Source organism: Stereum hirsutum (assembly GCF_000264905.1).
Source record: "Stereum hirsutum FP-91666 SS1 unplaced genomic scaffold STEHIscaffold_5, whole genome shotgun sequence".
Classification (NCBI taxonomy): Eukaryota; Fungi; Basidiomycota; class Agaricomycetes; order Russulales; family Stereaceae; genus Stereum; species Stereum hirsutum.
In genome coordinates, this window is record NW_006763135.1 from 1,525,466 (window position 1) to 1,539,313 (window position 13,848).

At 52.6% G+C, this 13,848-nt stretch overlaps 7 protein-coding genes across 7 annotated transcripts; 5 read left to right on the forward strand and 2 right to left on the reverse strand.

Annotated features, from left to right (window-relative positions):
• Window positions 1–474: 474 nt before the first annotated feature.
• STEHIDRAFT_155570 (RNA-binding domain-containing protein) lies at window positions 475–1,669 on the forward strand (the record flags this gene model as incomplete). Its single annotated transcript, XM_007302813.1, has 4 exons — window positions 475–564; window positions 626–702; window positions 769–1,105; window positions 1,178–1,669. 4 exons carry the CDS (start codon window positions 475–477, stop codon window positions 1,667–1,669), a joined length of 996 nt encoding a protein of 331 aa, XP_007302875.1.
• Window positions 1,670–2,198: 529 nt separating this feature from the next.
• Window positions 2,199–3,547, forward strand: STEHIDRAFT_110012 (uncharacterized protein; the record flags this gene model as incomplete). The annotated part of the gene is made up of 4 exons (XM_007302814.1): window positions 2,199–2,730; window positions 2,821–3,026; window positions 3,092–3,355; window positions 3,413–3,547. The coding sequence occupies 4 exons, from the start codon at window positions 2,199–2,201 to the stop codon at window positions 3,545–3,547; spliced, it is 1,137 nt and encodes a 378-aa protein (XP_007302876.1).
• A 406-nt stretch (window positions 3,548–3,953) lies between these two features.
• STEHIDRAFT_155572 (uncharacterized protein) lies at window positions 3,954–4,861 on the reverse strand (the record flags this gene model as incomplete). Its single annotated transcript, XM_007302815.1, has 3 exons — window positions 3,954–4,364; window positions 4,432–4,494; window positions 4,556–4,861. The coding sequence occupies 3 exons, from the start codon at window positions 4,859–4,861 to the stop codon at window positions 3,954–3,956; spliced, it is 780 nt and encodes a 259-aa protein (XP_007302877.1).
• A 1,656-nt stretch (window positions 4,862–6,517) lies between these two features.
• STEHIDRAFT_95243 (DNA-directed RNA polymerase I) lies at window positions 6,518–7,186 on the forward strand. The gene is made up of 3 exons (XM_007302816.1): window positions 6,518–6,617; window positions 6,671–6,763; window positions 6,815–7,186. Exons 1-3 carry the CDS (start codon window positions 6,530–6,532, stop codon window positions 6,835–6,837), a joined length of 204 nt encoding a protein of 67 aa, XP_007302878.1. The 5' UTR covers window positions 6,518–6,529; the 3' UTR covers window positions 6,838–7,186.
• A 933-nt stretch (window positions 7,187–8,119) lies between these two features.
• On the reverse strand, window positions 8,120–8,932 carry STEHIDRAFT_155573 (uncharacterized protein; the record flags this gene model as incomplete). Its single annotated transcript, XM_007302817.1, has 5 exons — window positions 8,120–8,266; window positions 8,341–8,410; window positions 8,471–8,514; window positions 8,573–8,713; window positions 8,804–8,932. 5 exons carry the CDS (start codon window positions 8,930–8,932, stop codon window positions 8,120–8,122), a joined length of 531 nt encoding a protein of 176 aa, XP_007302879.1.
• Window positions 8,933–10,472: 1,540 nt separating this feature from the next.
• STEHIDRAFT_120430 (uncharacterized protein) lies at window positions 10,473–13,075 on the forward strand. The gene is made up of 11 exons (XM_007302818.1): window positions 10,473–10,576; window positions 10,635–10,717; window positions 10,790–10,859; window positions 10,921–11,720; window positions 11,785–11,859; window positions 11,920–11,933; window positions 11,987–12,046; window positions 12,104–12,221; window positions 12,298–12,551; window positions 12,608–12,711; window positions 12,783–13,075. The coding sequence occupies exons 1-9, from the start codon at window positions 10,532–10,534 to the stop codon at window positions 12,410–12,412; spliced, it is 1,380 nt and encodes a 459-aa protein (XP_007302880.1). The 5' UTR covers window positions 10,473–10,531; the 3' UTR covers window positions 12,413–12,551; window positions 12,608–12,711; window positions 12,783–13,075.
• A 263-nt stretch (window positions 13,076–13,338) lies between these two features.
• On the forward strand, window positions 13,339–13,605 carry STEHIDRAFT_55420 (uncharacterized protein; the record flags this gene model as incomplete). The annotated part of the gene is made up of 1 exon (XM_007302330.1): window positions 13,339–13,605. The coding sequence occupies one exon, from the start codon at window positions 13,339–13,341 to the stop codon at window positions 13,603–13,605; it is 267 nt and encodes an 88-aa protein (XP_007302392.1).
• Window positions 13,606–13,848: the final 243 nt, after the last annotated feature.

Consider the following 13,848-nt stretch of genomic DNA (forward strand, 5'->3'; position numbering starts at 1 on the left):
GGAACGAAGGCAAGAGGCGGGGGGAGGGAGGAAAAGTGTTCGTCGTCCTTGGCTACGACGGCGGCCTATATACCCCCGTACCTCAAATTATTACATAAGCCTCCACTTGGGCTTGGTCCATGCTGCCCACTCCGGGCTTGGCTCCCCTCAGCGTCCCTTTCCAGTACCTTGTTGTGCGCTTTATCTCATTATTCTCTGTGCACTTCCATACAGTACTTAGACATAAATCAGATATACAGGACAGCCCTCTGCGCGTAACGAACCCGCGCCTGCCGTGCGAAAGAAGGCAAGTACTGTAAAGGAACATGCCCGCCACGCGAGCGCTTAGCGGAGTTTGTTCGCGAGTAGAAAAGGGATGGGCGGTGCCCGAACGAGGCTTTCTCCTTAACCTCCAAGTTTGACACGCAGAAACCGGTTCATCAAGTTCATCCCCAAGTTCATCAAGCTCACATTCACCGCTCCCACCTCCTCAAAATGTCTGACGCCCCAGTCGCCCCCGTCGTCCAGGACGGCGAGCCTCCGGCTACGCAGGAGAAAGTCGTCGAAGAAACCCCTGGTTTCAAGGTCCGTTTCCACCCTCCTCCCTTTCTCCCTGCACGCCGCTCATCCCGCCCGCCCAAATCAGGTCTTCGCCGGCAATCTTGCGTACTCTACCACGGATGAAGGGCTGAAGACGTTTTTCGCGCCAGTCGCGAGCGACATGTGAGTCGTCCCCGCCAGTCGTCCTCGTGTTCCTTTCTCTTACGTCTCCCGCCTGCCTCGCAACAGCCTCACCGCGCAGGTCATCATGCGTGGCACAAGGTCTGCAGGCTACGGCTTTGTCGCTCTCAACAGCGCAGAGGCTGCACAACAGGCAGTCGAGGCTCTCAACAAGCAGGAACTCGACGGTCGTCCCATCATCGTCGAGGTCGCTAAGCCCGCCGAAGAAAAAGACAAGGAGAAGAAGGAGAAGAAGGCTCGTACCCGGCGTCCTGGCAGACGTGGTGCGAAGGCCGTTCCCGGCGAGGTCACCGAGGCTGAGGCCAACGGTGACGCTGACAAGGCTGACGGCACTCCCGCTGCTGGCGATGCTGAGAAGCCCAAGAAGAAGAAGAAGAAGGCCGCCGTGAGTCCCTTTGTTTCAGATCATCCCTTTCCATCATCATCATTCTCATCCACCTCTTTCCCATCATCTCAGAAGAAGCCAAAGCGTGCGACTGAAGGTGCCGAAGGAGAGGTCGCCGCTGACGGTGCCGCTGCCCCCACCACCACCGAGGGCGGTGAGACCACCAAGAAGCCTCGTCAGAAGAAGGCTCCCCGCCCAGCTCGTCCCGCGGGTGAGGACCCCTCTGGTGAACCCTCCAAGACGCTGCTCTTCGTCGCCAACCTTGGGTTCAACATCGACGACGCCGGTCTCGCCGCGTTGTTCACCGAGAGCGGCATCAAGGTTAACTCTGCTCGCATTGTTCGCAGGCGCTGGGGAAGGCCCCGCAAGAGCAAGGGCTACGGTTTCGTCGACGTCGGTGATGAGGAAGAGCAGAAAAAGGCCATCGAGGCTCTCGAGGGCAAGGACGTCGGTGGAAGGCCCATCGCCGTCAAGATCGCAGTAAACTCTCAGACGGAAGAAGAGGAGGAGAAGGCTGAGGGTGGCGAGGATGCTACTCCTGAGGCCGCTGTCGTTGCCTCTTAAATGTTGCCGTCCATCATCTCACGTAATTCGATAATCGCCCCACCCGTTCCACGACCCTGTTATGCCTTTGTTATCGTATTAAACCCCCCCTCCATCTCGTTAGGACGACTGTCCCATGTTTTCAAGTTCCACGCTCGTCCTTTCCGTCGGGCGGTAGCGCGTTCTCCAGTTCATAGTTCAGTTTGTGCGCTCTGCCCTCCGTTCATCGCCGCCCCCGCGCTATCATCGTAATGCGCGTTGTCCATACTGTTGATAACTTGTTATAGCCGTCGTTAGGTACACATTTTGGCAACGACGGTTTCGTTCATCGGTTTCATTCTTGTCTTGGAGCCTAAGTCTAAAGTCTCGTTCAAGAAGCAAAAGTAACCTTTTAGAGTGGCTTCGCACCCCGCAACGTCACCGTTCGAAGATGTCACGCGACTGGGGCGATCCTATATTTGATCTGAGAAAGGGTTTCATTTGAGCCCCGTAGAGGATTGAATCAAAGCAAAAAGTCATCTGCACGCGCTAAAGTAGTTCAGGATCGGACATGGCTTCGGACGACGAAGACGACTATCTGTCAGACAAGTTCCTCCTTCAAGCAACAGCAGCTGCTCCCTCCACTTCCCGCGCCAAGCCGACTACCTACTCCGATAAACGACGCGAAGCGCTGAGAAAGGCACAGTTGAAGAATGAACAGAATAGGACGAAGAGCAGGAGAGAGCGTGAGCTCGAGGCGAGGGAAGAGGGGCTCAGTAAGAGTTTGTTTGAGCGGGCGGAGGAGGAGCAGGCTTCAGGGAGTAATAAGGCTTTGGCTATGATGATGAAGATGGGGTTTAAGCCTGGACAGACTTTGGGGAATGTGGAGGACCGTGAGGAGGAGAAGGCGAAGGTGAAGGTAGAGAAGGAGGAAGAACCGAGTCCGACTCCCGTCACTGCTTTTGCCTCTGCGTCGCGCCGTTCGGTGTCGAGTACGCCTACGGGAGACGGTCGAGAATCTGTATCTGTGGAACCGCCAGATGGCAAGGTACGAGAGCATATTAAACATCTGGCAGAGCCGCTGCCTTTGAACGAGTGGGCAGGTGCGTCCTCGTCTCGACTGATTCAGAATGTTGGTAGCCCCTGAATGTACCCGTGTTGACATGCATATCACACACATTTCGTTGCATCAGGTCGTAAGGGCATAGGTCTGGGCAAACGTGCGGCCTCACCGACTGATCTCGAGCGACTTGCCAAAGCGGCGAAGGTAGACGAGGAGACGAGCAAGGAGTCGTTCAGGGATCGTACGCGGAGAGAGTTTGAGCAGAAACGGGCGGAGAATAGGTTGATTCCCGCTCAGAATACGTGTGTTACGCTGGATGAGAAGGTAGGGAAGCAGGTGCGTAGTTTACATTTACTTTCTTTCGTGAATACACACACTGAGACGACCTGGCGTTCATTTAGTTCAATGTCCTCTGGGTGAATGTGAACAAGCCCGAGTCGTTCCCAGAGGGTCTGCTCGAAGCACTGGCAGATTCGTCCGTCAATCTCGTCCCGTCATCAGACGATGGTACCATCCACGAACGGCTTCGAGCGCAGATGCAAGCAGACGCGCTACGGCCTCTCTCATCTCAACAAGATGCGGATGGAGAGCCTCAAGCGCCTCTGAAGGAGGCTCCGATAGATCCGGAGGTTGTCGAAGAGGTCGCTCGTTTTCTACGTTTGGGGGTAAGTCGCACGTTCGAATTGATCTTCTCGTCGGTTTGACTCACGGGACGATGGTAGCCTCAAGAACGACTCGGACGTGTGGTGGAGTATCTACGGGAGGAGTACTCGTATTGCTTCTGGTGTGGTACGCAATACGACGGTGCGGAAGAGATGGATGAACAGTGTCCGGGGCCGGACGAGGAGCAACATTGATTTGGGCTGATGAACTGGAACTTGGGGACGCGGTAGGGTACCTACTGGATGCTGACGGACTGAATGACAGAATGCAAAGGATATAAAGAGAATAAAACAAGTGTGAGAGAGGAGGGGGAGGAGGAATAAACATAAGGCAGGCGGAAGCAAATATGTCTAATAGTACACAGCACAGACAACAGGGGACCCAACCACGAAAACATGGCACACCGATGAACGAATAGATAGGTTGGGTGTAGAGCGAGTGTGGAAGATTATGCGAGGGTAAAGACTGGAAGTAATGTCCAGCATAATGATGGTGCAAGTCCGATGCGACGCGCAGATTGCGGTAGATGAAGGTAAGAGAGAGAAAGAACAATGTCCATTGAAACACACATCATGGTATCGAGACAGTGAGGGGAATATGTTACCGATGCGAATCTTGGGGAGTGGCTGAAATACGGGTGCCAGTACGGTGGTAGGATCTAGGGTCAATGTCCATAGAAAGGTGGGTCGACTCTGATGATGAATCTGTCGACGTGGGGGAAGCGAGAAGGAAGTGGGGTATGAGAGTGGGAAGGGCGGGTATTGCGACTGGAGCAGCGGGACTGTGGACGTCGGCGGGGAATACGAAGGATGTCGGTGAGGGAGAGGGACTTCGTGGCGACTTGCGTCGGACGAAAGTTGAAATAGGGGTTATGGCCGGGAGATCGGAGTCGATCCAAGGCTTCTGCCCTCGTCGCAAGGGTCTTTCAGATCGTGGAGCACGAGATGCCCGAGTTGAGCGTTGAGGGAAGACGGTGTCCAAGGGGGAATGAAGGGGAGAGGAAGAGGGAGCCTGACAGGGGCGTTATTATCACCTTCGCGACAAATGCAAAACATGGATACGGAGGAAATTAACATACCCGCGCCGGTTTGTCGAACGCCTCCACGGCGTCTAGAGATGGCATGCTCGCCTTTCGAGGAATCTGCATAACGAAAGGAGAACATGTCAGAGTAAGTTGGAGCATAAAATGTCAAGAAACACACGCTGGAGACGCCGTAGGGAGAGTATCTGCCCTTCCCACGGAGTTGGATACTCGGTTCGGTATCCAATTCCTTGCCGTAGTAGATGCGTTCATGATGAGAGGGAACCAGAAGGTATTTCCCGGCAGGATGAGTATTGTGGCGACGTCGAGGAGATCCAAGTTCATCGTCCGCATACGAAGAGGACGATGTGGTAGAGGAAAGGGAACTCGAGCGTGAGTGAGAGAACGGACCGGTCGCTCGCCTCTCGTCGGTGAGACCGAGAGACTGCATGAGCTCGACGAAGGAAGGAAGGGGAGTCCTAGCCATTGCTCGATAGCGCGACACTAAGGGTTCTGAAGAAGGGGCGGCAAGGGCGCAACATGGGTACGAAGGGGACAGATGATATATATACGAACGAGCGGTGGAGACAGACGCAGCGGTACGGGACGACGCGACGGGTGGCGATGCCCGTAGTTAATTGTCGTCAAGCCGATCCCTCCATACAAGAGCCGCTCGCTCGGGTCCGCGTGCCTGCGCCCACCATTTTACTGCTGCGTTCCGACTGCGAGCGTAAACAACCCTCGGCTCGGCCCCTGGCTTTCATTATGGAACGTCAGACAACCCCAGACCTCGTCATCGTAAAATCCACAGAGCGTATGTTCGCCGTCTCTCCTGTAGAATAAACACTGTGCATATTCTCCTTCGAGACACGCTACGCCCATCACAACACAGGCGCCAGAGAACGCGGGGCGCACGGAACCACGCCTCCAAGCCTCTCGGCGACCAGATCTAATCACCTGTACAACATAATCGATATCGTTCGACTCCTGCTGCATTGCATGGGAAAACCGCTCCGAACACAAGAAAAGCACGGTAGACATGTAACCTACCGACCGATAGCCGCCGGCGGTAGCAGAAGACAACCTCCCAGGGCACCAAGCAGCATTGTGGCTAGCCAATTAAAACTTCTTCAGGTTCATTATGCTCCGTGCAGCTGCACAACCAATGCACAGGATGTGCTCACACCAACGCCAAGGTAACCCTACGTGTTGTAGCATCAGACAGGAGGGACTGACACACTTCAGGATTTCATTGGTATCAGTTCCAACGTTGGTAGAGATCCCCTTGGAGAACTGATCTCCAAGCTTCTTGATGCTACTCAAGCCCGAGTCTACCTGTCGCTTCATCTCTGTATCACTCCTACAGAGAAGTCGAGAATGCCGGACCCGTATCTCCCGCGCACAACGCTTGAGCTTTACCGTATTGTCGGGAGTTGGAATAGGTTGGATTGCATCACTGCATCAGAGAAGGTGCCTCGATAACGACTGTGCTCATCTGACCACCGGTCTCCAAGAGATTGTTGTTTCGAAGACAGAAGACACGACACAAACGCCCCATGGGACACAAGCAGAAAGTGTGGTCAGCGTCGAAATAACCAAGGTGACCTTGTAACTCCAACACACCAGGAGCGTCGCGACCGCGAGATAACAGATGGTCGCAACAGCATCAGAAGGCAAGCGGAAGACGTGCTAGAAATATACACTCCATCCGTAGGAGGGTGCTAGTGAACTGCACCAGGTTACCAAGTCACTTCGGCGGGAGAATGAGTCATGAAAGCAATTCGTGCAACTGCCGGCCAAGAGATGTATATATCTGAGGCTAGATGCACAGTCAAATGTAGAACACGCATCTTTGTATTGAATATAACTCCGATGTGCCTCCAGCGAATCCCAGTGGGACGAAGGGGAAGTCCCTGAGTATAGCGGTCCGAAAATACCCCAGCAGCGTGGTATGTCGGTAACGATGGCTACCTTAAGCCAAAGCAGGTAGTTTTGATCGCAGAAAAGCCTCGTTCACAAGGTACAAGAATGATTGTCGAGGCACAGCATAAAATCCCGACTTGAGTGTGGGTGAGAGAAGTGCGTGTCACAGATCGTGGCTCGTCACTTTTCGTCACGTCTTCAATCGTCACACGCGTCCTGTCTTCTTACCACCATGAATAACCAAGGCGCCACAAACACGAACGGGTCGAATACGGGCTATATGGCCCCTCCAAGGCAGGATATGGAGTATCTTTGCGCTGGTCTGTGCACCTTTTCATGCTTTAGGTTCGTTTGTCTCATTCAAAAGTGATAGACTGTGGAGCCAAGAACGAAATCAAGTCCCGAGAGCCCATTCGGTGTCGAGAGTGTGGGCATCGTATCATGTATAAGAAGAGGACAAAACGAAGTACGTACCTTCATCTCTTGCCAAATAGTCAAGTCTAACATAATGGAATAGTGGTTCAATTTGAGGCGCGATGACGCGCTAAAAGAGTCGCCACACTCGTAAAATCTACACACCCGCACTCTCTACCACCCTCCTGCATGCGATCCGACGGTCCACAATCGATGTTTATCTGTCATAGAAATACATTCTCCCAGGCCGATATATCTGATTGGTCTATAGACCTCCTCCTCGGCTATGTGTCGATTCTCGTTATGGAGGTGACTATGAATCAGTTTGAGGCGGTAGGCTCGAGGGTGTGAAGATGGGAAGATGGGAAGTCATTGGGTGCCTTGGGGCTGGGTCGGTCTGTTCTTTCTGTACCTTTCTGCTGCGATTCGAAGAATCCATGTGTCTTTCGTCCTTGTGGCGTAAACGCCACCGTACCGCACGCCTGCTCCAATGCAACACCACTCATTGCTACCAGCATCAAGTTTCAAGGCTGCGAGTCTTTGACCAGATCCGCTACTCACTCCACGCTCACAACAGATCAATATAAATTTTCGAGGGGTCACTTCAACGGGAGCTTGCAATGTGTGCGGCTTACCGTCGCCCTTTGGTGTGCACTCATCACTGTCTACGGATTAGGCGTTCGCTCTACGATCATCTCTTTTTGCTTTCATGGTATGTCGATCTTCTATGCATTCAACGTGGTCATGGTTAGTGCAGACCATTGTGGCGGTATTCACAGGGCGTTTCCTCTCTAAGACCGGTTTTCTGACATGGACCACTATGATATTCTATCTGATGGCGTGTGTTCCAACTTGCATCCACTACCAAGCTATTCATCTCTGCTTTCGATGGATCAGATATCATACGTCAATCAGGGTATCGCGTGTATTTAGGGTGCGTGGATGGCCGATGTACACCGTCAAACAATAGCCGGAATTTGTACTCTGTTTCGCCACGATGATGATCTTCGACTACTTTCTTCCCATTACCGTGCTCCGCGAGTCCCAGGGTTTATTGCCTTTTCCCATAACGGACAGGCTGCACAGTCTCTTGCGGTTGTTATCCCGACATCTCGCACAAATCAAGTCTACGCGTGCAAACTGCCCATGCCGCCCATCGCGATGAAGGGAGCCACAAGGCATGAGATGAATGAATTAGTCGTTGTAAGGTACATGCAGTAAGTAGAGAGAATTAAGGTAGACAGACAGCAACGATGCAATACACGCTCGTACAAGCAAGTCGACCAACCCGCAGGTAATACAAAGGAGACACGAGTACACAGTAACACACTCCGCAAAAACGCGTAAGAAAACTGTCATCATATGATCGTGCAATCGTAAGAAATAGCCACCAAACGAGACACTGGCTCTACCACTGGCCCTGCCGGTTCATCCACGTATTGAGTAGGCAGGTCACGACGATTCGATCCAGGATGGGTTCGACCCGTTTTTCGACCCGTAGGGTGAGAGCGGTCTGGTTCCAAGACGCCACCGTTTTACCTCGAGAGTCAACGCACTGAATAGATATCATACATATCGGGAACCAACGGTAAACGTGGGACTGTACGGAGAAAGCGTGATGAGACGTACGAAAAGATCTTTGTTGTTGTCCGCCTTCTTCCACTTGTACTCCGAGCCAGATGCTTTGAAACGCCGGGACCTGGGAGCTCGATGCAGAAGGTTAATTGGGGAAAGGTCAGGAAATTTGGAAATGACTGACTTGCTATCCGCCTTCTTTGGTTTTCGAAGTTCTCTCATGGGTACCTGAGGTATGACGAGCATTGGTTCCCGGATGAGCGAGTTGAGATGTAAATAGACTCACCTCCTCAATCCCAAAGTGGGCAGTGGCGTTCGTTGCTGATGTCCAGTCAATCTCCCCCGCGGTCTCCCATTTTGCTGTGGCCATGTTCTTGCGGTGGAACGTTGTGGAGCCGAAAGTGAGTCCCGAATTCGGATGGTAGAACTGTCGGGAGAGAGCGATCGACAAACGTACAAACGCTATCCGGTCAGCGACCTCTGCAGGCATGCATGTACATATACGTGGACGACGTACCTTGTATAACTCGATGGGTCCAGATCCGTCGTCTGTTGGTCTGAACACGGTGAATGTTCGAGGATCTGGATTTGTCTCCGGCAGAGGAGAGACAAATAGAAGGACAAGTGCAGGTTGACTGTCTGGCATGGAGCGTAAAAGGCGGCCACGAGACGAAGCGAGAGAGGAGGGCAGGAATCCGAGGGTTCCTGAGGAGAATGGTGGCGCGAGCTCGAGGATGCTGGAACGGAGTGGATGTGATCTGGTACGCAAACATCGTAATATAAGAGATCCGGAACATCTCGCAAGGCGGCATCGCTCGTGCGCATTGTGGAGAGCGGAAAGCTCGGGGCAACAACCGAAGAGTCTCAGAGCCAGGAGATCCAGAAACATGAGGTAGATCTGCGCACACCTCGATCTCTGCAATCAGTTGAAAACGTATCTCCGAGCGTGCACCGGTTACGAAGGCGTGCGAGGAAAAAGAAGGATAAGAGTCTTCCCCAGGTTTGGTCAAGCACCGAATACTGAATCTTGGAAGACGAAAACGTTAGCCGAGCGGTTCAAAGCGTCCTCAGCTCAGCCAGCTGAGTGACGATGGGGACGTTGAGCGCCGAGGACTGGCGTAGAGTACCCACATATAGTGGGAGATGATATATCCACGGCCGAGTCATGTCATGAGGTCAACAGATGTATATTTTATGGACAGATAATGAGGAAGCAAAAGGATAAGTATGGAGCCAAGGGACGATTTGTATATACTGACGAGCAATTGGACCTGTTAGCGTTATCGATGGTCTTGCCGGGAGCGCGAGGGCCCTGCGATATGGTTCTGACGACATGGATGCGCCTGAGTCGAACGCAAAGTACGCTCAAATAGGTGCGACATAGATTTCGAGAACATCTAAATGGGCCACAAAAGTGAATTCGTCGGGAGGAGGAGAACGTAAAAATGCCGAAAGGACGCTTACACGGATGTGTCGATGATGTGTGCAACCAGACAACGTGAAGTGTCAGAGGTTCTAAAATGGGCCACAATCCAGGGACAAAGTCGATGCGACTGCGAGGAAAAATTGTTGTGGACAACGCCATAGAGATGAAACAGATAAAACGGGTCTAGCGTAGTCAGAACGTGTTTATGAAGCAGTGCAACTGTGGCATGGACTTACCGACCGTTGCGGATCGGGTGTGGCCCCTGTGAGGTTGTTGTGTTCCATCTCCGTAAGACGTAGATAGACTCGCCTCATGAAAAGGAGGCTGCGTAGTGCGCCTGAGGATATGTCGCGGATGTCATCGCAAAGAGTGTTACATATGTTTGAACCGCTGTGCGCCGCGATTTCGGAACAGGGCTTGCCGCGGTGCTGTTGCGTGGCACGCACAAAATAAGCTACGGACGAGGTACGAGATATCCTCAGCTGAGCTGAAGGACGTCAGAGCTTGCGAGCCAAGGGATACAAAAGAGGAGAGGGGGAGAAGGAAGGATATTACGTGAAAGTAGTCATAGAAGACGTCTGAAGGTTGAACAAAGTAAGTCGGACATTATTTACGGCTGTTTGCCTCGAAGCCGAGCCCATAAGCGGCACTGCCGAAATACGGGCTGAGCTGGCCTCCAGCCGAGCCGTGACCCACCGTGACCGTTGAAGGATATTCGCTGATATTCTTCTTCACGGTGAACTCCTCTGGGCGAGTCGTGTCTTTTGTCTATCTCCGAACAACCCGCGTCGTACAGTCACAGAAAATCGTAGCATAACTATGTCATCCCATGGTCGCGACCGAAGCGTGTCCGGCGAGATAGAGGTATTTGCCGAATATTCCTGAATATGCTGTCGTCAGCTCTCTGACTCAGGACCTGCAGGAGTCCGAGTTGGGCTCAGCTCACGAGAATGAAGGTTCACAGGAACCGTCATCTAGCAAACCAGGCCGCAAGAAAAATCCAAAGTCTGCTCTTCTTGCTTTGATTCTCCACTCATCTTACGTCCTGTCCCTGACCCCAAACCTTCGCGTTCACAGCTCACAGGCCGCACGGCGCGACCAGAACAGAATCGCCCAACGCGAGTTTCGTCTGCGCAAACAACAGCGTGTATGTCTGCCGTTTGCTCCATCACTGCGACCTCTCTATATCCATGGTTCGCGTCTTCTAGATCCGTGACCTCGAAGCTCGTGTCGAGATCCTTTCAGGAGGCAAAGATGAGGCTCTTGGAGAAATGAGGAAGATTCTCAAGGGTGCGTGCTTTTGTCTAGCTCGGTTCCTCTACTTTGTCGAACACCTCCCGTCAGATTTGATGGCTGAGAACCAGACACTCCGTAATCTCCTCCGGAGCCTCGGAGGGTTCATTGGTGATGGTGCTGGCGGGCTCCTCCCAAAACTCGGCTGGAACTTGCAGGATTTTGAGCATTTTATCAACAAGTCCGAAACCGACACAGCATTCGAAGGATACCAAGCACGTAAACAAGCTGCTACCGTCACTGGTTCGTCTGGATCAGGAAGTAACGCCAGGAAACGCACCTCTGAAGACGATGCTGGCGCGAGTAATGCGAAACGCTCTCGGGGACCAGGCGACCGAGATGATGGCAGTTTTCCCGCTATCATGCCCATGGATCCCGTCACCTCTGGAAGCGGCCTATATCCACCATCCACTCGTTCTCCGCATGAGAGCAGTCTTTTCACGGACCTGATGCGTGGTTCGAATGGATCACCCCTATTTACTCATTCTTCTTCCTCAACTTATGGGGGCACACCTCAACTACCTCCACCACCGGGCGTCTTTCCTCCGCCCTACATGGGCTCTGTCGGTCTGAACGTAGACGGCCCTATGGGGATGCCGTATTCCACTAGTGGCGCTCAACAGTCATCTCAGCGACTGTCTCCGCCCATACCTACCCCGGTTGAAGACGTGCGTGATTTGGACCCGAAACACGAGGAGGCTCAAAAGCTGATTTCGTGCGTATAACTTCGCGGATTGTGAGTCTGGACTGTGTTACGAGCTCACAGTTCGGGGTCACAGTTATCATCTGGACAATTACAAGCGCAACAGCGGTTACCACCTCCCGGCCTCTCTGCGTCCGACTTTGGTTCAGAGGTATGACCTTTCTGCCATTCATCATCAACGACCTGCTCACGCTAAATTCTCATGTGCTAGAACTGTTCCTCATGGTTAGTTGACATCGCTCTTCGTCGGCATACTTGGTGGCTGACGATATACATAGAGAGCGTTATCGACAGAATTGTGCATCCTGATTTGCGTGATAGACTGATACTTTTGCGAGGTAAGCATGTCATCCCGTTACGGACGTCGAGCGTCGAACTTACTTCAAATATCGCAGGACGCTTTAGTTTAGTGGATTGCATCCATGACTATGGCCTTGCAGTTACCATTCACGGAGATGACGTCCTTGCTCACGCAAACTGGGAAATCAACGAGTCGTGGTTGAAGAAATATGGGTTCGTACACTTCACTTACGGCCATATTATGTCGCGTCCAAGACGGTTTTACTAAGTGTCGTTATCGCCCATCTAGGTTTCTTCTCGAGCAAAATACGTTGAACATATGCAACAGATGGAGGAGAGACAGAGGTTTGCAGGAGTTGAGCCTCCGTGACATCGCTCCCAACGAATCTCAGGCGAGTATGTGAGAGTTACGCGGGACGTAGAACAGGCCCGTGGGGATCGTTATGTCTAGCGTTTATGGGTCACTGTGGGCTCGGGCAGCCTATGGGCTAAGTGTGATTTTGTACGGTATGTAAAGTCGGACTACTGTAGTACCAGCACGGACTGATAGAGAACAGTGAGATCGCAGGGGACGTCGATGGGTTTCGTAACGTACATACATATAAAACCATTATTGGGTTCTGGGATTATGTCCTTGCCTTTACCACGAGGCTTTCTTAACTCCAGGGATGAGGTTCTGACGTGCTTGGTCGCGGAATTTATGCTACGAGATTGGGAAAGAACGAATGAGGTTACTCCAGCATGAAGTCGAAGGCGACTAAGAGCATGACGTACCCTGCACAACGCGAATTCCCCAATAATACCTCTGCCTCTCCCTGTCTCTGCACACCTGTTCTTGACAACAGTAGGGTGCGTGTACCTGTCGAACGTGTTCAGCTGGAGTTGAGCCTGATACCGGACTTGAGGAGGGAGAGTTTGGTTGCGGGCCACGAAGAGGTAAGCGCGGCGGACGACTTCGGTATTGGCCACGCCTCTTCGTGCCTTCATATCGCGAGTAAGATGGACGTTCCACTTCATGGCTTGGGCACCGTGGGAGAAAACGAGTACGGCAGCAAGACGGTGGTGGTGGTGGTGGTGAACGACAGAGGTTTACGGTTGTGGCGGGCGCGTCTGCACTGAATTTGGCTATCGGAAGTCGCCGGACCATGGAGGCGCCGAAGGACAAGCCCGGCTGCAGCGAACACCCAACCAAAACTCCTCCTGGTCGTAAGCACCACCAACCCCTCCCTTCATTGCGAAGACTTACCCCCCAAAGGACATGGGCTATTAGGTATATATTTATATTGTCGAGGAAAGTTATTGTGGCTCATCGGTTGTGCACAGGCTGAGAATGGCATTGTCCAATACGCTACACCGTTTTACGAACCGCAACCATCGCTCTCTCACATCGTCCCTTTTCGGGCTCACATTCCTCGCTTCTATCATCACCGTCTCTGCTTCTGCAGTACTACCATGTCCCGTGCGTCCCGTACGAACCCGATTTGCGGACAACGGTGAACAGATCGGAGAAGACAAGGGGAAGGCATACTCTGCTGTGGTGGAGAAGAGGCCTAGGAGGTGGATAGAGGAGAAACCACCGAGCTCGTGGAGTTCATAGATGGCGAGGTCATCCGAGGTCAATAGGCTAGGGATGCTACCCAATAGATTTGTCTAATATCAGTGCGGTACGGCCAGGTACCTTCACCCTCCACATTTCGACCGTTAGCCGCATCAGGCAGCTGGAGTTCGTGCTATGCGCTGTGCTTGACTATCTTCTAATGCTTCTTTTGAAGTAGACCCTCTTGGAACAGCTCAGACTTGACGACTCTAGAATCATCCTGGGCTCTATCACTGGTGCAAT